The 27,275-nt window shown below is 49.4% G+C and overlaps 1 protein-coding gene across 10 annotated transcripts in view; it reads left to right on the top strand.

Moving 5' to 3' along the window:
- The window catches only part of CFLAR (CASP8 and FADD like apoptosis regulator), a 388,388-nt gene that overhangs the window by 308,439 nt on the left and 52,674 nt on the right, over positions 1-27,275 (top strand). For all 10 annotated transcript variants that reach the window (XM_085649017.1, XM_085649015.1, XM_085649014.1 and 7 more), the window contains one exon: positions 5,866-5,944. In XM_085649017.1, coding sequence (XP_085505143.1) covers positions 5,866-5,944 — 79 coding nt within the window. The remainder of the gene's footprint in view (positions 1-5,865; positions 5,945-27,275) is intronic.

Genomic DNA, 27,275 nt, shown 5'->3' with positions numbered 1-27,275 from the left:
TCCGGGCCGCCAGGGGCTCGGTTGCTATCGCAAACAGCAGGGGTGACAGGGGGCAACCTTGCCGCGTGCCGCGTCTAATCGCAAAAGGCTCAGACACAATCCCGTTCACCCGCACCCGGGCGGTGATGGTGGTATATAGTAGTCTAATATATCGGATAAATGCTTCACTTATCCCCATACGCTGTAGCAAGGGGAATAGAAACCCCCACTCCAGAGAATCGAATGCCTTCGTGGCGTCCAATAGCACCACCGCAGCTCTCACGTGGGGGGCCAAATAGTGCAGGACCCCAAAAAGGGTTCGTAAGATGCGGGATGTGGAGCGGCCTGGCACGAACCCCGACTGATCCGGGCGGATCATGAGTGGCAACACCGGCTGTAACCGCAGGGCAAGCATTTTAGCGAATATTTTTGCATCCGTGTTAATTAAGGACAGTGGCCGATATGAGTCGCACTTTTGGGCATTCTTATCAGGTTTTAGCAGGGCAATAATTAGGGCCTCTCGCATGAAGTCTGGGAGGACACCCGATTCAACTGCCTCAGCGTAGACAGCCAGCAGCCGGGGGGCCAGGATGTCAGCATACTCCTTGTAGAACTGCGCTGGCAGGCCATCTGGCCCCGGCGCCTTGCCCGCTGCCAATGACCCCAACGCCTCCTTGACATCTTCGAGAGTGAAGGGGCGATCGAAGTACCCTTTTTGGTGCGCATTAAACCATATCAGTTGCACCGTGTCTAGGTAATCAGAGAGGTCTACCGAAGTGGGCACCCCCCGAGAGCGGTATAAATCTTTATAAAAAGACCGAAATGTGTCCAGGATCTCCGGAGGCGTGCACGCGATGTCTCCACTCAATGTTTCGACTGAGGGAATGTATGAGGAGGCTCTCTGCGGGCGCAGCAAATGGGCAAGAGTTTTGCCCGAGCGATCCCCCTCTCCATACAGGCGCGCCGTTGCATGCTTATGTAAGAATTTAAGCTCCCTGTCTGCCTCAGTTTGGTACTCCGTTAGTGTGGTGCGTGTTTCCGCCAGGGTTGTAGCCGAGGGGTCAGAGCAGTATTGTATTTCTAAAGCATGTAGGCGGTCCTCTAGCCGCTAAAGGGTATTTCTGATGTCCTTCAATACCCTCGCCTGCCCCGCTATGCAGTGGCCCCTTATCACCACCTTGAACGCATCCCAGAGGGTGCCCATGGTCGCCACTGAGTTCGTGTTTAGTTCAAAGTAGTCAAGTATGTGTTGGTGCACTTCCTCGCGGAATACCTGGTCCAATAAGGCCTGCGCCGGTAGCCGCCATGTGAAGGGTGTGATGTATGGTTTGGGGACCTGTAGCACTAGTTCAACAGGGGAGTGGTCGGAAAGTGTACGCGCTCTGTGGTGAACCTCAGATGTCCACGCATGTATATGCGGAGTTAGGAGCCAGAAGTCTAACCTGGACCATGCCTTTCTGTGTGGGGTGAAGCAGGTGCCCTCCCTCCCTTCGGGGTGTAATATCCGCCATGAGTCTAGCAGATTGTATTCCTCCATGAGGCCTCGAATAAGGTCCGCCGCGCGTGGGTGATGCGTGCGTGCAGCCCCCTCCCTGTCGTGTTCCAGCGATAGCACCGCATTGAAATCCCCTCCCCATATGTATTCCCCCTCTCCCAGTGAGTGTGCCTTGAGCCATACGGTCCGGAAGAAACCAGGGTCGTCCGTGTTAGGGCCATATGTATTAATCAGTATAACCGGCTTATGAAACAGTTTCCCCAGCAAGATGAGATACCGCCCATCCGAGTCGGCCAGCACTTTAAATGTTTGCCAGGGCAGGCCCTTACGAATCAATATAGCCACCCCTCGAGAATAGCTGGAGCAGCCAGACGTGTGCACCTCCCCCCACCTAGCATGTCGTAGTTTGTCCCCAGCATTCTGCAGCAGGTGGGTTTCCTGCAGGAGACATATGTCGATGTGATGCCTGGTCAGATGCACATGGGTCAGTCGGATCTTGCGGTGGTCGTTAAGACCGCGGATATTCCATGTCAGGCAGCACAGCGCGGTCAGTGGTGCAGTTGGTGATGTGTCTGACGCAACTGTGAGTGCACCAGCGGTGTAAGGGCCGGGGCGAGCGATGAGATGCCTATCGTGGCAGGTCCTATACGCAGTTGCAAGGCATGTGCGGTCAGGGTTAACACTATGTCATCAGGAAGTCGGGCATTAAGATGCTGCAGTTCAACAATATATAACAATAACAATCCCCCCCCCCCCCTCCTCCCACTCCAATCCCCCAATTAGGTTGAGATGCATTGACCCTCCCAAAATTAACCCAAAAACAGTACTTCTGTAACCTTAGCTCGGGAATCATCCCAGCGAGGGCGCGGGATCACCGGCACACTACCCCATCTACAATCGATAGGGTGGCCGAACAGTTTCTGCCGTCCAAAATCGTTAGCAGATCAGACCCAGCAGGCGAAGACTCTCGTATTTCCCAAAGCAGCGATAGCGTCCGCCTCGGGGACCAAAGTGTGCCATGTCTCGTGGCGAGCTGGCCCTGTCCCAAGCCCCACCCATCCCCCACCCACCTCAATGATCAGGATATGGGAATCAAGGAGAGTAGCGTATACTTAACAGTAAAGTCTCAGGGCGCATCTTAGTAGTACAGGAGTGCATGGTCTGTAAAAATGACTGGTCTTTTATTCCACGTCACTCAGCCGATCTCTCGGCGATGATGCGCTATCGCCGCGCGGCTCTCCGTGTGATCGCTCCGTCTTCCTGGCGAATTTCAGCGCCTCTTTCGCCTCCGTGAATATCAGTGGTTTCCCTTTGTGTTGAATCTTCAGCTTGGCAGGATATAGCATGGCGTATCTAGTTCCCACTTTTTGGAAGATCTTTTTGGCCGGTATGAACTCGCGCCGTGCCGCCTGCACAGCCTGTGAAAAGTCAGGGTAGAGGGAAACGGCCATGTTTTGGAAAGTAAGCCCGCCTTTTTCTCAGGAGAGCCGCAGTATGGTGTCCCGGTCTCGGTAGTTAAGCACGCGGGCAAGTATCGGTCGTGGCGGCGCCCCCGGCTCCGGGCGCGGACCTAATGTTCGGTGTGCCCGCTCGATCAGGAACATACCCGACAGCTCTGCCCCAAACAGGTCGCGGAACATTCCCTCAACGAACTGCTCCATGTTGCCAATGTTCGTGGACTCAGCAATCCCAATAATACGTATGTTGTTTCTACGGGAGCGGGCTTCCAAATCCTCGTTGCGCCCACGTATTACCTCCAGGACCTTGTCCATGCGGAGCAGTTGTTCCCGAGTGTCGCTGTGGCTTTCTTCACAATCCGCGATCCGCGTTTCCACCGCCGTGAGTCTCTCTCCGTGTTGATCGACTGTGCGCGAAATGCCTTCCATTCGCTGCGCCATAGAGTCTATCTTGTTGTCTATCTCCCGCAGGCATCCCTTGAATTCACGAAACATACTTTTTATATCATCATCGGGCGGGGGTTCCATCTGCGTCTCCGGGACCACCGTCTGCGACGTCGGGTCCGCTTCAGCATTTCGGGTAGACTTCCTTTCGAAATGCAGCCGCGGCTGCTTAGCATCTGGCTTCCCCATCTGCCTTCAGGGGTACGAGTTCAGGAGGGGCCCAGTGGGGGGGGGGAGCCCCGACAGCCAGCCAGCCACAGGCGCTGGTATCTGGCCACACAGGGAGCCCCCCCCGGGCACACAACTGTCACCCAGTTCGATCACCCCCTGCAGCAGCGCCAACCCGGCAGGTCTCCAACGCACCAAAGCCACCGTTGTGTGAGCCGCTCTACTCAGAACGTATGGACATGGGCCTTAAGGGATGGAATCAGCCACCCCAGATCCGTCCCGTCCTCACCATCGGCCAGCGCACGTCGTGTAGGTTGGGTACCTCAAAGGCCAGACAGCCAGGCTTCTCAGATTTGTACCAAGCAGGGAGCCCCCACCATCGCGGGTGTCCTCAGCAGTGTTCCGCGCACCAGCGGGTGCGCCAGCCGAGGCAGGTATCGCGGGCGCCTCCTCACCACACAGGCTCCTCCAGCGCGTCCCACGTGACTTCGCCCGCAAGGGGCAGTGGGCTCACCGCCGCTCCGGTGTCATGTAGCGGCGCCCAGGCCGCCCAGGATTCAGCCGCCGCACCTCCACAGGTCGTCGCGGCAGTGCCGCCCTGCGCGCTGGACTAGAGGCCCACGACCAGGGGCTTGCGTAGTGGCGACGGCCGTCAGGCACGAAGTGGGCGGGTCGCCGGTGTATCGCGGGGGCCAGATCTCTGTGAGTTCGCCGCCGATTTTAGCCGCGAAAGCCGCCACCGGGTCCTACGGATCTTCAGCACCTCTCGCCACAACTCTGTCCGCCCAGATCAGGAGGCAAGCACGGATGGGCCGTCGGATAGTGCGTTCGGCCGGCAGAGCCCCGTTACACGGCGGCCATCTTGCGGCTCGGCTCGGCCACGCCCCCGACACCAGTTAATTAGTAGATAGTAAAAGTAAGTCAATCCTTTATTTGATTTTGATTAAAAATCATAAAAGGACACATAAATAGCAGATGCATCATGAAAACCTTAAAGTTTAAAAAAAAAAAAAAAGACCTTAAGCGGCTCAATATAAAAGAAGTATCAGTTTTACATGTTCATATACTGGTTGCAGGACATAGCCAATTACAAAGCAGTTCTGTTACAGGATTTAATTAAGCCCTATTTAAAACTGTCTGAGTTGACTAATACATCATAAAGTGTACTTACAAGCAGCATTTCAAGCATTCAGTGTCCAAAAGGCAATTACTTTAGAGGCCAGTTTTCTGCTGGTCATGATACAGAGTGCAGGCGTATAGTCCGCAGGGCAGCCCTGCACTGCCTTATCTTGGTCTGCTTCAACAGTGGTAATATGTATACAGACCTCAACGCAGAATAGTATTTGCAAAAGAGGATAAAGTGCATGGTGCTCTGTACAGACAATCACTTATAGGCTGTAAGAGTAACAGAAAAGATGCTATGTATTGGGTACGCCACCTAGAAATGGGCAGTGTTAAGGCATTGTCTGACCCACAGGTACCATTGCTGTATATTTTTCACCCATAAAAGATACGGCTCAATACCAAGACAGGTTCTGATTTGAGCGTGAGCTACAGCCGTGGACAGACCGGAGTTTTCTTGCCATCCTTTTCTCTGCACATTTAGCTAGGAAGGCTTTCAACAGATGTTTTCGGAAGCTGGGCCCGAAGATGGTAGGGTTCAGGAACAACTCATCTAAAGCCAGCCAGTTACAGGTGTTAGATCTTTATCACAGCCAAGGTATTTTAGCTCTCCTTTCCAGAGCCCATTCAGGAGCCAGGCAAATAGTCAGCCAAAGAGTTATTTTTGAAATGCTGAGCGGTCTACTAGAAAATGGCAGCTGCCCCGCGTTCACAATAATAAAATAACATGGAAACACATTTTGAATGGACTATGTCTGAGGTGAAACAGTGGGGGGAAGGAGAAATGCCCTGTAAATAATGAGACCTACACATTTTGGTGTTGAAAGTTCCAAAATCTGCCTGTTATGCACCATTTTTGGGTATATCTTCATAATTGGTGCTATAAATTCCACTTCCTGCAGTATAGAATGCAGTTTAGAATGTTATAGGATTAAGTAAATATAGTATTTTTCTTGTGGCCTGAGAGTTGTAAATTGCAGTACATTTCCCTATTTCACTCCCACACACGTTTTTTCCCTTTTTTCAATTTGTTTCCTCTTTCTCACTCTTTTTTTTGGCTTCTGTTTTTCTATCAGTTTTACTCCATTTGCTCCCCCCAACAAGATAGTTGCAGTCAATAGGGATGGAAAAACAGAGCATTTGTGATGTTGAGGAAGACTGACAGAAGAAAAACTAATGTGATATGCTTATGTTTTTTAGGGTCTCAATGAATGTTACACGATGCAGAGCCGCCCTTTGGGGATCTGTCTGATTATTGACTGCATTGGCAATGATGCAGGTAAGTCTTGCCAGGACATACTCTGGTTGACTATTGGAAACAATGCTTATATGTTTTGCCGAGACACCCATCTATTACAGAAATGGGCCATAGGTAATAAGGTCATGCTGTAATTCATATGTTACCAAACCATTTTAATGAGTAAGTTATACTTGAATGTAAGTGAGTTATACTTTAACTTTATACTTAACATTTTTAATGTAGGTGCCACTTACATGGATCGTATGTGGTAATTGTAAGAAGAGGGTATAATGGGAATAGTATCATGTTGCTGTTAGGCGAGTAACTTTTTCCTGCTCTTGTGTCTGGGCATCTTATGTTATTAAAATGAAGACACTAATTAGCAAGGAACAAAGCAATGCAGGAGAAAGATACATATTGGGCCAATCCGACAATGGACTAAAATGTTCTTAAGGCTACATGAAAACATCAATGTGTACTTGTGAGTTTTCACCCAGAAAGGGGGGCTCTAGACTCCAGTGAGGGAGACAGGCCAATTGCATTACTCTGAGGTGCCCTAAGAGAGTGAACGACCTACATAATTCTTGACCATCTTTGAGACTTGTCTCTCTTAGGTTAAGTCAGGAGTAATGTGGCACTGCATTAGGTAGCCATACTAATCAGAGTTTGGACGTGGACTGTGAAGTCGGGGTCCCTCATTAGCAATAGCCATATGCCTTTGATTCTGTTGTGAGATTTAGGAGTCATGTCTGACAGGCAGGTACAACTCTTAGTTCCTGTTTCCCCAAATATTCCTTTCAGTTAGTGAAATGTTCCATTTTTGTGAGAGACTAATCAGGTTTTTTTTTATATTTAGACTTGCCCAATTTTAATGTGTTTTGTTGTCCCTCCCAGAAAATGTTGTGACAAATTGATAAATAGTTCACTTTTCTATTTTTTCCTACACGTTCAAACAATCCCTTTAATTTATAGCTACACAGAACAGATATAAAATGATATGTGACATATATAACTGTAGATAGACATGCTGTGCATACACCTGCCCTGCAGTGCTGGGCTCGGATGTGTGCAAATTGTTTCGAAGAAGACATTTCAAGTCATGAGGTACTGTGACTCCACCTATTACTGGAAATGTTCATGGGCATTGGCTTCATTGTAAGATTTTTCATCTCCACCATCGGGTTCAGACGTGTCCCTTAATCCCCGGTTTAATGCCTCCTGGTGTTCTTGCCGGGCTTCTCAGATCCGTTCCTTGGCGGAAGAATCTGCAATCATGCGTATGGTTTCACCTATTGCGTACTTCTTCCGCTCATTTTTTTAATGTATTTTTTTGTGGATCAGGCCTTCAAAGCCTTCTGTGATCCACAAGAAGGTTCTTGTGATGGAAAGGACTCCATTCTAATTTTGCCCTAAGTGTCACTCAAAGTACCCGAGGACATAACTCCATCTGCTGACCATCGAGAGGACTCCTGCACAGCCTGTCTCTTTTTCCGTAATAAAGAAACTTTCGGAACCTCTGAGCCAAATATATCGCCTCATCCTCGATGGCGCACCAACAGCAGGAAGACAACTCAACCTCTACGGGGACCGAAGCACAGAGGGCAACCAGCAGCAGGAGGCCACCGGCGAGTGAGAGTTTTGGTTCTGATGTGAAGTAGAACGAGCCCTTCCCGGCGCAATGCCAGTCCAAACTGGGCACGGTGACTGATGGTCCTCGCCATCATTTACAGATGGTTCCTCGCCATCATTTACCTCTCTGGGAGGTTAGAGCCTCGAGCTCTGTATGCAATCATGAGGTCCCCGAGTCACCACTTTTGCAAGGCCATGGTCTGCACAGAATAGAGGGTTCAGACTTGAGTCACGCACAAACTTCAGGGCCGAAGGCTGCCTGTAAGCTTCGCCCGTCAACCTCAACTGCTTCATCGTCTCCAGCCCCAAGAACAGCCTCGAATGACCATCATCATGGACGCCTCACTGACCAGTTGGGGGGGCAAACTTACAAGACTGCCCGTAGAGGGTGTGTGGACACCCGATCAATGGGATCTCCACATCAATCATTTGGTGTTGTTGACAATCCAGTTAGCCCCCAAGGCCTTCCTCCCCCTCATTCAAAACAAGGTAATTCTTTTCTGGACAGACAACACAACTGCCATTTTGTACCTGCAGAAACAGGGCGGCGCACACTCAGTTCCGTTGTCGGCCCTATCCCGGGACATTTGGCGGTGGGCGATTCATCACAAGGTCCATCTCCTCATACAATACATACCCAGTAGGACAACGACTTTGCAGACCTGCTCGGCAGGATGCATCAACAATCCCATGAGTGGGAGCTCCGCCCCCAAGTTGTACTCCCGTTTTCCGCCATTGGGGGTACCCCGTTCAGACCTGTTTGCCACTGGCAAAAACGCAAAATGCACAATCTTTGCCTCCAGGTATCCACAGTCCATGGGCAGTGCACTTGGATGAGCTGGTCCACTCAAGAATATTTGCCTACGCTTTTCCCCCCTCTCCCACTTCTTCCATTCATGTTGCAGAAGCTCTGGCAAACATCCCTCACCCTCTGCGTGGGCCAGACAGCCCTGGTTTACCACAGTTCTCGACCTCTCTCTAGTGTCTCACGAGGAGCTACCCAACAGGCTAGATCTTCTATCCCAAAATGTAGGCACTCCAACCCCAAATAGCTTAATTTTGCGATTTGGCTCCTGAAGTCATCGAATTTGGGTACCTTGTTCTGCCCACAAAATGCATGACCATTCTTAAAGAGGCCCGCAAGCCTACTACCATAGCATGCTATACGATCAACTGGAAAAAGTTACACGACTGCCTCCCTAAAGACATTAATCCTCCGAAAGCAACAATCCAAGACATTGTGTTCGAGGCATATGAGCTGCAGATTATACACTGAGCATAGATCGCCATATGGTGTTGGGCCCGGATGTTTGCAGTTTGTTTTTCCTCCTGGAAAGTCTTTGGAAGTCACGAGTTTGGTGACTCCTCCTTTGGTTCGTATTGCGCATGGGCTTCGGCTCCATCCTCAGATTGTTTTTTTCCGCCATCGGGCTCCGATGTAATACTTCGCGCTCCGGTTCTGAACTTTTCCAGTTCAACGATCGACGCAAAAATCCTCGCTCATCGAGCTCCTTCAGATTATAAATAATCTTAATCACCTTCTCTTCGGCACTTCTTCGATTCCGGTCGTCGACGGCGGCCTTCGGGCCTATTCCAGCTTCGGTCTCGGCTGATGGAAAGAACTCCCTTCAAGAAGTGCCCTCGATGTGGGTCCAAGTTTCCCCACACCGATCTTAATGAGGTGTGCAACCTCTGCCTCTCCCCTGAACACGAGGCCCGAGAATGTCCCGCCTGCAAGTCTTTTCGCTCTAAAAAGACTATTCGAGATCGACGGGCTAGACGCAACATTCCGAGGCCGACGACTCAGATGTGGAGGACATCACCCCGGCGCAGAGGGTCGTGAGTACAATACCCCCTCCCACGCCGATACCCAAAAAGGCTTCGGTCACACCTTCGCCTTCGGGCCTAGGCAAGGCCAAGGATACTGCTTCTCACACCTCACCTTCGGGCCCGGTTAAGAAGCCTATTAAGCCTTCCGGCAGCTCGGGCTCGAGCCAGCCTACCAGTGGTACCGAAAAACACCCTTCGGCACCGAAGAAAAGATCGGCCTCCATCTCCACACCGAACCCAGTACCAAAGCCTTCAGTGTCGAAACCTGCCCTTCCGGTGCCGACCAAACATCACAAGGCCCTCGGCACCGACGCTCCCGTGCCGAAGCCTTCTTCGGCACCGACCAAAAAATCGGAGGTCCCAAAGAAGCATGGCTTAGACAAGCCTAAAAAGCCGTCGGCCCTGAAAACTTCGGCGCCGACCGAACAACCAGTGTCGCAAGAACTTTTCACACCGGACCCTCTCCAAAAGACACTCACCAAGGATCCAAAAACTGGACATTTGACATTGTCTTCAAAAAAGAGACACTTGGACAAACCAGCTCCACCTCCACCTCCAAAGAGGAAAGACACTGCTACCTCCCATTTCAGAGTGCCTTCCCCACCTCCTCCACCCTCCCCACCCCTGCCTCATCGTTCCCCAACCTTGTCTCCTGTCCCAGACGATTTAGGAGACCCTTATTATGATCCAGCAGATGTGCCACAAGACCCCATCCCTACTGGATCTCCAGACCCATGGGACGACTATAACAATCCGGACATCCCAGATGTCCCACAGGATGACCTTTACCCATCTAGGCCATCCCCACCTGAAGATTCCTTAGGCTTTCACCACCTATTACAAAAGGCGGAACACTACCACGGGGTGCAGTTACATACTGACCCAGTGGAGGAAGATTTTCTCCTAGACACCTTTGACAATGCACATAGGTCTACGGTCATTCTACCTATGTTAAAGGGAGTGATTACACATGCACCGGAGGTTTTTAAAGACCCAGTCAGGGCCAGGGTCCTAAACCCCCGTATAGAGAAAAAATACAAAGCCGCCCCCACAGACCCTTCATACATTTAAAGGCCTGGCACCATTGGATTCCCTGGTGGTATCTACAGCTAGGAAGCGCTCAAATTCTCAGGCGTCAGGCGAAGCACCACCACCTGACAAAGAGTCCAAGCTCCTAGACGCGTCAGGGAAGCGCACTGCGTCACAAGCCGCCAACATATGGCGTATCGCCAACACGCAAGCGCTATTGGCCAGATACGACAGGGCGCACTATGATGAGTTAGAGGCCATCATGCACCATCTCCCTGAAAAATACAAGAACAGGGCTAATGAATTGATCCAAGGGGGAAAAATAATAACTAATACCTCTATACGCTGTGCCCTAGATGCAGCAGATACAGCCTCCAGGGCCATAAACACCAGTGTCCTTCTCCGTCGCCATGCTTGGCTCAGAGTTTCAGGTTTTAAACCTGAGGTACAAGCCTCTATATTGAACCACCCATTCGACCAAGATCATCTATTTGACCCAAAAGTTGATGAAGCCCTCGAAAAGATGAAAAAAGATACTGACACGGCGAAATCCATGGGAGCCCTACAGTCACACACTCCTAGGCGCTCTTTTCGCCGCTCTTCCTTTCGGGGCACGGGCAGAGGCTACTCCTCGGATAGTGCATCCACGTCCTACAAATCCCCTCCTCAATCTACCTTCACAAAGGGTTATCAAAGAGGCGGATACAGAGGCAATAATAATAAGGGCAGAGGCAAAACAAATACCGCCCGCTCTGCCATACCTCCTGCCCAATGACTTTCCCCCGCTCCCTCCAGACCATTCCACTCCGGTCGAATACAACATTTCCTTTACGTCCGGGAGACAATCACCTCAGACAGATGGGTGACCCAAATTATTCGTTCAGGGTATTGCCTAGAATTAACATCTACCCCCCCAAACATTCCACCCAGGCAACGCCCTATGTCTCAAGAACATGCTACGTTACTAAAACAGGAGGTGATCTCCCTCCTGCAAAAAGAAGCCATAGAGCAGGTCCCCATAAATCAACAAAATTTAGGAGTCTACTCCCTGTACTTTCTGATTCCAAAGAGAGACGAGACTCTACGACCTATCCTAGATCTCAGACCTCTAAATACTTACATACATTCAGACCATTTTCACATGGTAACCCTTCAACAGGTTCTTCCACTCCTCTCCCAGAACAATTTTCTCACCACTCTGGACTTGAAAGACGCATACTTTCACATCCCAGTACACCAGTCTCACAGAAAGTACCTCAGATTTGTGGTGGACGGGCAACACTACCAGTTCAAGGTGCTCCCGTTCGGGGTAACAACAGCACCAAGGGTATTCACCAAGTGCCAGTAGTGGCTGCACACCTCAGAAGACAGCACATTCACGTCTTCCCGTATCTGGACGACTGGCTAATAAAAGCCACGTCCTACGAACAATGTGTGCAACATACCGCCGCTACAATCCAACTACTTCACCAGCTAGGTTTCACGGTGAACCACCAAAAATCCCACCTGGTACCATCACACACAAAACAATACCTCGGTGATACCATAGACACCTCAAAAGCCACAGCCTATCCCAATCCTGCCAGGATTGCAAATATACAGGCTCTGCGTCAAAAATTCATATGTCAACACTCTCTCCCAGCGAAAGTGTTTATGCAACTGATAGGGATGATGGCCTCTTGCATCTTCATAGTGCCCCATGCAAGACTCCAGATGCGTCCACTCCAAGAGTGTTTAGCGCGCCAGTGGAACCAGGCCCAGGGGCTACTGACAGATCTGGTGTTGGTAGACGGTCGCACCCATCGCTCTCTGCAGTGGTGGAACACCACAAACCTTTCCAGAGGTCGACCGTTCCTGGACCCGGTCCCACAGATAATCCTAACAGACGCATCGCTCACCGGCTGGGGAGCTCATCTGTTACATCTCACAGTACAGGGCACATGGACGCCGCAACAGAAGTTACTTCACATCAACCATCTGGAGTTACTGGCAATCTTCCTCGCCCTAAAATCCTTCCAGATGCAGATTTCAGGCAAGGCAGTCCTCATTCGCACAGACAACATGACTGCCATGTACTACATTCAAAAACAGGGGGGCACACACTCTCCACAGCTCTCTCAATTAGCACAGAGCATATGGAGATGGGCAATTCCAGAAAAAATCTTTCTCCTGGCCCAACACGTCCCAGGAGTCCAAAACACCGTGGCAGATCTGCTCAGCAGAAAGACTCAGCAGATCCACGAGTGGGAACTTCACCCACAGGTTCTTCACCCGTTCTTTCAGAAGTGGGGGCATCCACACATAGACCTATTCGCCACCCACGAAAAAAAAAATGCCCAAGCTTCGCCGCCAGATATCCACACCCATTGTCCAAAGGCAATGCGATATGGATGAACTGGTCAAACAAATTTGCATACGCTTTTCCACCTCTCCCACTAATTCCATTAGTGGTGCGAAAGCTACAACCGCATTCCCTAACACTGATCCTAGTAGCTCCAACATGGGCCAGACAACCGTGGTACACCACACTGCTGGAACTCTCAGTAGTACCACACCAAAAGCTACACCTCTCACCATGCCTCCTAACCCAGAACCATGGAGAGATCAGGTACCCGGACCCAGCTCAGCTCAACCTTGCGATCTGGCTCCTGAGGTCCTAGAATTCGGATACCTTAACCTTCCCCCTGATTGCATGAATATTATCAGGGAAGCTAGACGCCCTACTACTAGGGCATGCTATGCTGCAAAGTGGAAAAGATTTGTTGTTTACTGCCACAACAACACAATCAATCCTTTAAATGTGTCCATACAGCACATTATATGTTACTTACTCCATCTACAAAGGTGTAACCTAGCATATACTTCCATTCGGTTACACCTCGCGGCAATTGCTGCTTATTTACAGAACTGGCAGCACCTATCACTTTTCAGAGTGCCTGCCATCAAGGCCTTTATGGAAGGCCTCAAAAGAGTAATTCCACCCAGAGTACCACCTTCACCTGTCTGGAACTTGAATATAGTTCTCACAAGGTTAATGGGATCCCCTTTCGAACCATTACATAAATGTGAGCTCCAATTTCTCACATGGAAAACAGCTTTTCTTGTGGCCATCACTTCCCTCAGAAGGGTTAGTGAAATACAAGCACTCACTATACAGGAACCTTTTCTCCAAATGCATCAGAACAAGGGTGTACTCCGCACCAACCCAAAATTTCTACCCAAAGTCATTTCTCCATTCCATCTAAACCAGTCGGTAGAATTACCAGTCTTTTTCTCACAACCTCAAACCGTTGCAGAAAAGGCTTTACACACACTGGATGTTAAAAGGGCCTTACTTTACTACATCCAAAGAACACAACCTTTCAGGAAAACCAAACAGCTATTTGTCTCCTTCTCTCCACCACATAAAGGCAACCCTATTTCTAAATCAGGGATAGCTAGGTGGATTGTAAAATGCATACAGATTTGCTACCACAAAGCAAAGCGAACGCTATCTGTTCCCCCTAAAGCCCACTCTACAAGGAAGATAGGGGCTTCTATGGCTTTTCTAGGAAACATACCACTAGATGACATCTGCAAAGCAGCGACATGGTCAACACCGCACACTTTCACAAAACATTACTGTGTAGATGTGCAAACCAAGCAACAAGCTAGTGTGGGCCAGGCTGTACTAAAAACACTGTTCCAAACAACTGCAACGGATGCCGGTGGTCGCCGCTATGGTTCGGTACTGCTATATAATCTATGCACAGTGTATAATCTGCAGCTCATATGCCTCGAACGGAATATGCTACTCACCAGTATGCATCTGTTCTTGGCATGTAGAGCTGCAGATCTATACACGCCCACCCGCCTCCCCGGCTACCTGTATCCGTTCCAGTTTATCTTATTTAGATACAACACATATGGGTTTCTTTACTGTTACTACTACGCTCCATCTTTCCCTGCTGGCGAAAAACAATCTGAGGATGGAGCCGAAGCCCATGCGAAATACGAACCAAAGGAGGAGTCACCGAACTCGTGACTTCCAAAGACTTTCCAGGAGGAAAAACAAACTGCAAACATCCGGGCCCAACACCAGATGGCGATCTATGCACAGTGTATAGATCTGCAGCTCTACATGCCAAGAACAGATGCATGCTGGTAAGTAGCATATTCCTTATTAGCTGCTGCATTTGCAAAAGTCAAGCCTCGCTTATACTCCTATTAGACTTCATTTGGCTGCTGTCGCTGCTTATCTCTAATACATATAGGACTCTTTGCTGTTCAAGGTGCCTGTTATCAAAGCGTTCATGGAGGGGATCAAAAGGATTACCCCACCAAGGGTGCCACCTGCTCCTGTGTGGAACCTTAACATTGTTCTTACTAGACAAAAGGGCCTTCTTTTTGAACCGCTCCACTCTTGTTCTTTGCAGTTCTTTCCTGAAAAGTGACTTTTCTGGTAGCCATCACTACCCTTCGGTAAGTTAGTGAGATACGGGCACTTACCCTGAAAGAGCCTTTCCTCTGAATAAACCACGGTAGGGTGGTTCTCAAAACAACCCTAATTCCTTCCTAATGTGGTCTCTAGCTTCCACCTCAGTCAAACCATTGAGCTCCCAGTGTTCTTTCCACTTCCAGAATCAGTAGCAGAATAAACTGTCCACATATTAGATGTCAAGAGAATGCTCCTATATTACATTGACAGAATAAAATGCTCCCTCAGGGCACCACAACTTTTTGTCTCCTTCTCCAGACCACACAAGGGGCATGCACTGTCTAAAGCAGATATTGCACGCTGGCCGTTCAAAAGTATACAGACATGTTATGCTAAAGCCAAGTAACCATGTACCCACACTCCCGAATGCCTTGTTGCAGACGTTCTTAACTTTCAACCTAATCTTTCCTACCCCTAGTCCTCTTTTCTGTATCTTCATGCTCCATCTACCTCTTCACCTTCGTGCGTAAAAAACAATGGAGCCGATGCCCATGCGCCTTACCAGTAATGGGCGGAGAGAGAGTACCTTGTGACTCAAAAAGACTTCTTTAAAGAAAAACAACTTTTTTTTTTAACACTCTTTATTGGCATTTTACATATGAGAACAGTATAAAGTACATTTGGAAAATAGTCTTCTAAAATTATCTACAGTGACAGGATTTAGAATGAATTCAACAACATTGCAATAATGTCAACGTCTTTTTTTCATCAACTTTTTTCCCATCCGCCCTTCGTGTATGAGTGTCTAATAACTGTGCACATGCCTGTGATTCCATTAACCACATATCAGAAGTGCCACACTATAATCCATCTATCCCATTTCCAGATCCGGGGTTTGTTGCTAATCTCGCATGACCTCTACCCCTCCCCCCCAAGGGTTCCTTCAAATCTGCAATTGTTGCAGACCATGCTCGTGCATCCTCTTCAAGTCTACCATCTCTCCTTGTGTGTTTCATCCGGACCAGTTCAGATGTTGTCCACTGTTTCAAATCTCTAAACCTACTTAAAGGAGGTGGAGTTGTGCTAAGCCACGAGATTATTATTCTCCTCTTTGCAATCACCAACCCCAGGAGCACAAACTTTCTACTCTGTTTTTTCTTTTTCGGGGTGGGTTGTAGATGCAAGTGAACAGATCGGATCGTCCTGGGGACGGACCATCCGGTCGCCTCTTGGATAATATTCAACACTCCCTCCCAAAAAGTGCTCAGCCTCCTGCACTCCCATATCGTATGCAGAAAGCATGCTGTTGCCTCTCCACATCTAGGGCAAGCATCCGATCTCTCTGGGTATATTTTACTTAGTCTATATGGGGTTAGATATACTTGATGCACTATATTATATTGGATTAACTTAAAACGGACATTGGAGCGCACCTCCCGAACTCCTCTGTGTATTTTCGCCCAGTCCCGTTCTAGTATGGGTTCCTCCGATTCTTCCTCCCACTTTGCCTGAACCGGGAGGGCACTGACCGGACTATCGTCTTGGAGGGCCCTATAAATATCGGAGATCAAACGCCGGCCACCTGCCATTGATATTATGGTTGCATGGGGGTTCTTCCGGGAAGGATGGCCAGATCCCCTTAGCTACTGGTGATCTCTTATTATATTGTAGGAATTTACCTGCTCCCAGCTCGAAAGCGGTCACAGCCTCCTCTCGGGTTATAAAGTTGCTGTTAGTATACAAGTCTCCCATTGTAAGATATCCCCCGTCCTTACATCGCTGACTAGACATGGACTCTGCTATCTTCTTAAATGGCCTTACAGCCCACAATGGCATGTCAGGGGAGTAAGGTGCCCTCCGAATCACCCCCTTAATTGCATCCTTCCAGACTTTCGCCACATATCTTATCAGGTAAGGATAATCGTTCGGGATGGCCGACCCCATCATGAGTAGCTCAGGTAGAGTACTACCATTGTAGGTGCCTGCCAAAAGGGCCTTCTCCCAGTTACTACCCTCTTCCAGCCAGTGGACCACATGTTTTAGTTGGGCCGCTATGCAATATAGACATATACAGGGCAGATCCACCCCCGTCCACCCACTTCTGTTAGAGGGTATCCAGTTTCTCATTTCCATTTAATCCCTCATAACAAGTCCACCAGTAAACTATCTAATTTCGAGAAGTAGGATCTGGGGGTTTCATGGAGAGAGTGTTGCAGAGTATAGAGACAGCGAGGTAGGATTATCATTTTTATAATCGCCACTTTGCCCATTAGGGAGAGAGGCAGGGATTTCCAGAATCCCAATAAAGCTTGCATCCCAGCAATTATCCTCCCTATATTATGTCCTAAAAATGACGAGGAGGTATGCCACAGTTGAATAATCTGGTATCACATACCCTCTTTTTTCCCGTGGTAGACCCATATCAGGTTGATGGGGACTATCAAAGATTTGCCAGGGTTAATGCGGAGTCCGGAGAACCCGCTAAATTTCCTTAGTTCGTGTAAGAGGAATGGGACCGCTCTAGGTGGGTGCCTTAGATATACCAACATAAAATCTGCAGACATGGAAATGATGTGCATGGTATTTCCCAGATGGATTCCATGGTCCACCATACAGCAGCAACCGTGGCAGGGGGCATCCCTATCGTGTTCCTTTCAACAGACAAGTCGCACCCGAGCTGACGGATTCATATATAGTAATTGAACCAAGCTGAGAAACTTCTGTCGCATCCCCATCTTTTGAAATATATTTCCACTCTACTGAGTCGAAGGCTTGCTCAATATCTAACATAGCTAGGGCGCAATCTTCATCTTGTACTATCGGAGCATGCCAGACATGTGCAAGTCTTCTTAAGTTATGCGTGGTGTTTCTCCTAGGTATAAAACCTGCCTGGTCTGTGTGGATTAAGTGGGGCATGTAAGGGAGCAACCTAGTCGCAAGAATCCGACTCAGGATCTTGACGTCTAGATTCAAGAGGGAGATCGGTCTGTAGGAGCCGGGCAGTAAAGTGTCCTTATCTGGTTTTATGATCATGGATACTAGCCGCTCTTGCGTTGATTTCGGTAGGATCGCCTCTCATTTGCGTCAGTATATACTTCCAGTAACTTATCAACCAGGAGCGGCGTGAACCGCTGACAAAACTCCGTCGGAATGTCATCACTACTCGGACATTTAGCAGTTTTAAAATGACGAATAGCATTTAGTAGTTCTTTCTGGGTTATGGGTCCGCAAGGGTCTCTGCTTCCTCGGGATCTATCTGTGGTAGCTGAATGTGATTAAGGTATTCCTGTATTCGTTCTGGGGCTATATCTGACTTGGTTCGGCAGGTGGTAGCCAGATGGTTTGCTAAAGTGGCTACAATTTCCCACTGGGTACAGACCAACTCCCCGTTTCTGTCCTGTAGCTGTGAGATAGAGGGTGGGGCGGATTTGGCTCTTATCAGTCTTGCTAGGAGGACCCCAGACTTATCTCCTTTCATGTGAAGGCATTGTCAATGCGTTATATATTTGCTTTTCTGGAAGCCATAAGTTCTTCTTTAGCCTTCCTTCACTCCTCCCAACGCTTGTAGAGCCTCATGCAGGGCCGCCTCTAGTTCACCAAGTTTCTGCTCTTGGGCCTGAATATCCCATTCTAGTTGTTGTCTAACTCCATACGTTGTCTTAATGGCTACGCCTCGGATAACAACCTTCATGGCCTCCCACTAATGTGTGAGGGCGTCCTGGAGGGTAGCTACGTAAGGGGGGTCTTGAAGTGCTTCTGCACGGGGACACCATAGCGGTATTGCTAGTCTCCCCCTACCTTACCTAATACTCAGGAGCGGAGAGTGATCCGACAAATATCTAGTTAGATATGAAATCCCATCCACCGCCGTTGTTAAGGCTGAGAAGAAACAGCAATAGTCTAGTCGACTAAAAGTATTTGTAGCGGAAATGTGACAGGAGAACACCCTCTTTAAGGAATTTCACTCCAGCCACACATCTCTGAATACAGACCAGTCAGGATATCCAGCAATCCTCTGAGCGTTCGCGGTTTAGTGTTCTCTTTGGGCGGATCCCTGTCCTGCCGCGCATCTAGGGGGCAGTTGAAGTCTCCCAGTAAGATTACCTTCGCTCCCAGGAAAGGGGCAGCTGCCGCCATTGTTGTAAAGAAGTCGAGACAGTCCGAGTTGGGAGCTTATCTCCCGCCCTTTCCACTTCCCGTATAGTATCACATACCGCTCCTCCGGATCTGACACGTTTAATGCATTGGAACGGTGTCCCGGGGGTCACCCATATCGGTGTCCTTCTGGCGAACCCAGAATATGAAGTGGCATATATCTCTCTCCTCCAGCGCTGTCGAATGCATGGTATCGCCTCCCCATGATATGCGTTTCTTGTAGGCATGCAATCGCTACCCTGTAGCGTTTCAAATATTCTATCTCTCTCCTCTTCTTGAAATTTGCCATACCCTGTACGTTCCATGTTATAATTTTCAGTTCTTGTACTCCCATATTTACGGGCAATTCTTTCTGATCATTTTCTGTCCTGCACTTACCGTGATGGTCTTCTCACTCCCCCTTTTCTTTAACCGTATCCGAGAATCAGACACTAGATACTTTACTGTTTAAATCTGCATTTTTCCCCAATTAAACTGAACAACAAAACTCCCAACATCCCCCCCTTTCCCAACAGGCATTGCTGGAAGTCTCAACCCCGCTCCCCCCCCATATGGTGCGGGATATTGACCTGCAAGTACACCCTACTCCACCGACCGCCCCAACTAAAACTCCCAACTAAGCATGCCTAATTAGGCTGGAGGCAGTTTTTTTTCTCAAGTCCTTTTACTCGAGTCTATTAAGTGCTGTGCTAGCGGCCTAGTCACTGCAGAGGGCGCGAGGTGAACCTTACATCTCTCTCTCCGGGAATTGGCCCCTGTGGGGGGGGGGGGGGCTTGCTTCCCCGGGACAACTCTACTGCAACAACTACATGTCTCTCCTTAGCTTACCTGTATGCTGTGTTCAGGTCTTTTACCCCAATGTCTCCCTCACCTTTACATTTCTTCTCAAACCATATCCACATATTCAGCACAATCAGGGAGTCTCTCCTGCTCACTTGACCGGTTCTTCCAGTCTCTTCAGGTCAAGTCCTGTATCCTGGGTTGCAGTCTCTGATTCTTGTATGGTTTCAGTGTCTGAATCTTGTAGTGTCCTGTCGGGGCGGACTCTTACTCTGCCGGGATTTCCTCGTTGAGTGTGCGATCTCTGCCTTGGGCCTCTTCGTCGCTCCTGGTTATTGTCTCCCATCGTCGACGTGTTTTTATGATCCTGTGGATGGAACCAGACATGCCTCAGGTATCCCGCTGGAGTCCAGCCAGTCACTGGCTTCAGCTGCTGATTAGAAAGACAGTGTGCGGCCAGCTTTTTCCACCCTCAGCTTCGCGGGGAACAACAGGCTGTATTTCATGTTAAGTTAACGAAGACGCCTCTTGACATTGAGAAAGGCCTTCCTCTGCTCCTGTACACGCTGTGTGTAGTCAGGGTATATTGATATGGGATGGCCTTCGAATAGTAATGGTAATGGTCTTCTAGTACGTGTGGACTGCAGGATCACGTCTCCATCTCTATAATTAAAGAACTGGGCAGTGATGGCTCTCGGCGGCGCACCCAGTCTTGGGGTGAGGGGGCGGGGGGGACAGCCAATGACCTGTGTACTCAATATTGAAAAACGTTGACAGATGCTTGGTATCTAATTCATGCAGGATCCATTCTTCCAGAAAGAGCTCCGCCGAGGGGCCTTCCGCCCTCTCGGGGAAGCCCACAAAGTGCAGATTGTTCCTCCGGGACCTCCCTTCAGAGTCCTCTGCTCTCATCCAGAAGAACTACTAGTTTCTGTAGTGCAATAACCGTATCCCTGAGGATCCACACTTCCGTTTGTAATGTCTCCATGTTTTCTTCCGTGTTAGTTACTCTGTCGACCACCTTCCGCAGGTCACATCGGAGGAGATTGACGTCAATGTCTACCGCATCAATTCTGTGAACCATATCTGCCCGGTTAGATTGGATCGCCTGCAGCACATCTGCCAACGATGGCGACTCCTTTTCTTTTTGTGGTTCTCCATGGTCACCTCCACCCATATTTTCTTCTCAGAGATCAGACCCCGGTGGGAGGGGCAATACGTAGTTGCTTATTTTGTTGGACTGCGCTTTAGCACCTTTATCCTTTACCATGCCTGATTACCCAAGGTAAAAAGTCGACTATGCCTCAGAGATCAGGGCCTTGCGGGACATCCCCTGAAAATTGTACTCCACGTGGTGTATTTGGATATACCAGAGCAGAACACCAGGTCTCTACTGGGCATCCAGCGGGTATAATATCAGTCAGTGTCGTGGGCTGCGGTATCTCTGTTTAATGTCAAATGAGGGCATTACTAAACAACTCTCACCGTGTAGGCTCACCTCTGATCCAGTACCGCTTTCGTGGCTTTTCAGGAATATAAGCAGGTCTGGTCACTGGACCATATCTTGGGGCAGCACTCACTACGCTCCAGTGCACATAAACATAAAGGACCTATTATGGCCCCACAAGGGTTCGCACACTGAGATCTCCTGTACTACGTAGAATTTGGGATGGTGTCTCCTCTATCAGTACAGCTCAGCTACAGCGTACCATCTGAGGACTTAAAACGCTACCTCTGCCACTAATCTTAGGTTTCCCGCAACAGGCAAGACCCAGGGCCTCTCACTAACCTCGAATCTGTTCCTCATATATTCATAATGCAGGCCCAGTCGTTCCAGGATTCCAGACAAGGTTATCCCCAAACCTAGGGCCTGTCCTCGCCGTCTTAGGAGTGATCTTCGGACCAGATCTCCCGCAGCAGACTTCCCTCCGGGTTCCGATCTCCCTGATGGAGGAGGGTTTCAGGGCGCTGCAGTACATTAGGCTCTTCACGCACATCGCAAGCACTCAGTTACTTAGGCCCTCCGGGTCTCCCTTTCCGTCAGGTGTATATCAGATATCGTCCCCCCCCCCCCCACTTTTTCTAACCCACGAGGGCTCCGGCTCGCCACAAGCCGATCCAGGGTGCTCCAACACCCTCCGGCCATGGCGCCAGGCGGACTCCACAGCCCCGCCGCCTCAGGATCCCAGCCGCTGCCACTCCTTACTTGTGTCGCAGATTGGCATTATTCCGATTTCGGCGTCGCTGGGTCGCAGTGTCGCAGGGGTGCCCAGCTCCACTGGTTACATCTTCCGGTCAGGCATCAGTCACCCACCGCTCCTGCTGGTTGACGAGTGTCTGCGGCCCATGTTATTTCCCGGCCTTCCTCTGTGATAGGGTCTTTTGGCTCGTCGCTCCCTTGGGCCTCTGCACTGATATACGAAAGCGCCCCTTACCAGATTCTTAGGTGAGTCGGAGCGTATCAGTTGCTTTCAAGCATACAAAAATGCAGTATTACTTGCAGATATTTCTAAATTACTTTGTCGTCCCGGGGAGCCACTGCAGACACGTTTATGCGGCCATCTTGGCAAGCCACGCCCCTCTTCAAAGAACAAGCACTGGCATAGCCAATAGGTCTCGCCTTTGGGACCTTATAAGTGTTTAGCCATGCAACACTTGATGTTGTTGCACCAAGGATATTGTGCTGGATAACTAAACAATTATAAGGTCCCAAAGGCGAGACCCATTGGATTGCCAATGCTTGTTTCTTGTTATCCTGATTTCACTAAGAGGTTGTAACTTTTTCATTTTTTGTATCAGGAACTTCAATATATTTAGTGACTGGTTTACCACCAAACTATCAAATCTCCACCCATAGAATTACTCTATGATGATGGGGCGAGTACTTGCAAATAGCTATTGGCAATCCCTCGGAGTAGCATTACAAGCCATTGTTTTCCACCCGCTGTGCCACTCTAGACAGGGGCCTGATTTAAGATTTAGTAGATAAAGTAACGGTAAACAGGGTGGTAGAGGACTTTGCTGCCTTTACTTCGCCGACCAAATTGTCAGATATCTGCCAGGCCTGCGAACATCTCTATACAATGGCAGGAAACGAAGTCATGGTAGTTCCTGGTAATGTCTGAAAAGTTTGACGGAAGTCTCTGTCAAACTTGACGGTTGGCCGTCAAATTTTTCTATTTTTCAAAGACAAACTCTCAAAGTGGAAGTATATTTAAAAAAAAATAATAATTAATGACCCCCACACCAGTTTTCTTCCAGAATGTGGGAGTTACTTTTCTTTTTTGACAGCCCCTCACTGCCAAGATACACCTGGTCAATCAATCAATCAGGGATTTATAAAGCGCAAGCTACTCACCCGGAACGGGTCTCAAGGCGCTGAGGGAGAGGTGGGTGAAGGGGGGGTTCCGCTGATCATGGAGGTTCACTGAGTTCCATCGAAGAGCCAGGTCTGAGGTCCTCTAGGAACTTAGGGAGCGATGCAGCCTGTCAGAGGTAGGGAGTTCCATGCCTTGCCCACAAGGAGGGCGAAGGAGTGCCCTCCTATTCTGCTTTTCTTGATCTGAGGAACAGTTGCGAGGGAGAGCTGGGCCGAGCGGAGAGAGTGCTGGGGAGCTTGGAACGTGAGTTGGTGGTTCAAGTAGGCGGGTCCGGTGTTGTGGAGGGCCTTGTGTGCGTGGGTGAGAAGCTTGAAGGTGAGTCTCTTCTCGACGGGGAACCAGTGTAGGGTCCGTAGGTGTTGGCTGATGTGGCAGTGGCGCGGTAGGTTGAGGACTAGTCTGGCGGCGGCTTTCTAGGGTTTGCGGGTGAGGTTTTTGTTGATCCCGGCGTAGAGTGCATTGCCGTAGTCCAGCCTGCTAATGATGAGGGCGTGTTTGGTGACGGACCGTAAAAAAAAAAAAAGATCCAAGCCATCTGAAGTCCACTCTAAATAGGGCCGACAGTTGCATGACTTACTTCTGATGGCATCTACTCCATCAGGCCGTCAGAGAAAGTTTTACTTTGACAGAGTAAAGTTTACTCTGTCGGTGTAAAACTTAAGGTCTGTCCAACTCAAAATCGATGGGCAGACCTTGATTTGTCAGGCAAATTACTTGTCCGGCAAACTCTAAATCATCCTCAGAGGCTTATCTAATGCAGACCTGTACTGACCCTGCTCCTCATGATCACAGTCAGTCCCAAATCACGGTCACCTCATACATTCACCCTGTGGCCTACGGCTTCTTTAGTTGGGAAATTTGGGATTCACACCTCCTGAATCTCCCTGACTGAGCTACTCCCCTGAAGAGTATGCCATTTTCTTTGAAACTTTGATGCTAAGGCTTCTTGGCAAGGTTGCCCTGGCTGCTTCTTCTCCAGAAGGCAGATCTATGCATTCATGAAGCTACAGGATAAATAGTGGCCTGCATCTTCCACTTGAAATCCTTTATTGGCCTGAAAATCTAGAGTTTGATTGACTAAAGTTTTTCCTGGGATAAATATATTCCTTAGTCCAGAATGTCTTATGCTCTTAAATGCATAGGCCAGCAGAGCCAGGGCTGCACGTGTTATACTATGGGGTACTCGATAAAGACCCCTGCAGCCAGTGCGTAATTTGAGCTGGAGCTTTCCGGTGCTGAGCACCGGCACTTAATTGGTTTCCGATGCTCGGCACCTTATTGTCAACAACACACTTAGGGCAGTCTGCCGCAAGGTGGCGCTGCTCATGTAATTTAGAGATGAGCAGTATAATAGTTGTTTAGGAAAACAATATACATTAAAAAAATGACTAATACCTGCCTCCCCAGCCATTCCTTTAACTTTGGGGACCTGGAATAATCAGAACTGTCGCATTCACATGCGAGAGAGATGGTTAGTAGTTGTTTTGGCAGAGGGGGGATGGGTGGTGCAAGCTGCAGTGGCCTCCTGTTCAGAGCCCTGGCACTTAATATTTTACAAATTAAGCACTGCCTGCAGCTCATGTACTCGCAGCAGGTGACCATGTACTGCCCTTACGTTTATATAGGCTTCTGTTCTGCCATGAGTTTCTAAGCAATCTGCCCACAGCAGATGGGAGGTGGGGTAGAAGGGGTATCAGTCTCTGACATTAGGGCACATATAGTATCTATGCCATGTACCTAATGAGCTGTCCTAGCAGAACCCACGCGCCTTGTCGTCATGCTGAGGCAAAGCGCCGCAGGCAAGAACGGACCGGTGCACCAGTAAATCACACATTGCATCAGCTCATGTAGAAAGTGCTGAGATCATCAGGCAGCGCATGGGTAAAGTGACACACACTCAGCATGGCTAAGGAAGGGTGGATGCGCATGGAAGCCAAGGCAGGAGCCCGCTTCAAAACATAAGCCATACTAATGTCACAAGCTGCAGGTTAGACAAGCGTACACCCACAGCCAAACCCCAAAAGCAGTCCCTGAAGTGCAGCGGCGATAGGCCTCTCACTCAACTCATTCGTGGGTCGCAAGGTTGCTCAGCGGGTGAACGCACTCACTGCAGAGATCTGTGTGTAGCCTGGGGTCTCAGTTCATTAGGCGACACATATGAGGGGCTGATTAACAGAAATTGTTTATATCTGACTCCTCAGGGTGAGGGACAGTCATTTCATAAAGTGCGCTCTGTGGATTATTATTGTTCAACTCAACTTCACAGGTTCCTGCGGACGTCGCTGGGTGTCTCCGTTGGCTGCATTGGCATGCCCTTGCATTCTATGCCTCCCCCTTACTTGCCTAGTGGCTTCAGACAGTAGTGTCGATAGTAGGGTGTGTGGGTGCTGTCCATGAAGGAGCTGCTGTATTTGTGGGCCACATGTCTGCCCCGAAGGGGGTTCTAACTAGGTAGAGGGCAGATGTTAGTTCCTCCTTCTAATTGTATTGACCTAAAAGGACGAAAGTCTCGGTGCACGGGTGCTACCGCCTCGAAGATGTCAGTGCACTACGCCAGGTTCATGGGCCACAAGCCGCGGTATCCGCTGGGACCACCCTCCCAACCCAGGAGTCCTGGGTGCCTGAGCCACGGAGTGGACTCTGTATACAAGTCAATGACGGACTGGTGCGTGCTCGTGATAGACGTGAGTCCACCTCATGCAGGGGGCATCGATGGCTCCTGGAGGTCTCAGGCTGGACACAAGGTGACTCGTAACTGATTAACATCCGGGTCACCAGCTCTTCCTATTGCCCCCTCCCCGGCCTGGCCGAGTCCACTCTCTTCTTTTTTTTTTTTTTTTAACCATGTTTTTATTGTCATTTACAGTTTACAATAACAAATTGCATTAGGATAAATATGGTTGGACTGCATTTCTTTCAGTGGTACAAAGCTATTCATACAATAGTTAGACCGATATCCTGGCAGCAGTAAGGCTGGATGCTAAGTGATTGCCATATAGAACTGGGGTGCAAAACTGGGGGAATGTTCATGGAATTCTGGCTACTGATGTCAGATCAGGGATCAGGGCGCTATATGCCACACTGGTCGGTACAGCTGTGCGCTACTAGAGGTAAGGGGGAACATGTGGTCGGTCACGCTCCGACATCTGGCCTTCGGGTTTGGTGTGATGTATGGTGCTAAAAACAAGCGACTCTACGTGTGGGCTGCGGGAGGGGATCGGGGGGGTGTATTTGCGGGCTGAGCTTGTGATTGTGGGGTCATCGGTGCGTGCGTGTCATCATCGGGGTTATCATGGGGCGTTGACTGTTTGAATTGGTGCAGTAATAGGGCCCACTCCATGGAAATGGGGAGTTTATGTATCCCTTTCACCTCTTCCTCTCGCAATGTTTCTTTCTCTGCTGCTGCCCATTTGTGTACCGCTCCCACCCATGCCGCAATCGGAGGGCCTGTGGGGGATCGCCAGTACATGGCTATGCTCCGTTTAGCTAGCAAAATGGCCAGTGAGATAAACCTAATGGGCACTTTGTGTTGCTTCTGTTTCCGAAAGATACCCACTGCACAGGCTTCCCAGGTGGTCAAGTGTGTAAGCACCGTGAGCTCTCCGAGTGATTTGTGTCCGGATAAAATCTTTGGAGGCAGGCTGGCGTCATATATGCCCCGTGTAGAATATGGAATTGTATATTTTTAAAGTGTGCGTTTCTTGACACCTTCTTGGAGTATACGAGAGCCCTCTCCCATTCTTTCTCATGTAAGGGACACCCTAATTCTTCCTCCCAAAGTGGTCCACAGGGTCTATAGGGGTCTGTTTGTAAGTTCCCGTATGGCTTTATAAAGCCATGTGGTCAGATGTCGCCCCACTCCCATATATAAGATTGTGTGGATGACCGGGTGCGTAGCGGGCTCTCCTGTCGAAAGGTCGTGATACGGTAGGTAACTTTCGAGAAGTTGGCGATGAAGTAGAAACTGGCCAGGGGGGAGATCGTTGTCGTCTATAAGTTGTTGTAACGGTCTAAGCTGTCCGTCCTCGAATAGCGACTCTGCTTCGGTAATACCACAGTCCGTCCATGTGTGGAGCATGTTAGGTGTGTAATGGTGTTAGTGTTTGGGCCATCCGACCAGCGGTAACAGAGGAGAGTATGGGGGTTTCAC

Source organism: Triturus cristatus, chromosome 3_2 (assembly GCF_964204655.1).
Source record: "Triturus cristatus chromosome 3_2, aTriCri1.1, whole genome shotgun sequence".
NCBI lineage: Eukaryota > Metazoa > Chordata > Amphibia > Caudata > Salamandridae > Triturus > Triturus cristatus.
This window is presented reverse-complemented; position numbering and strand designations above follow the sequence as displayed.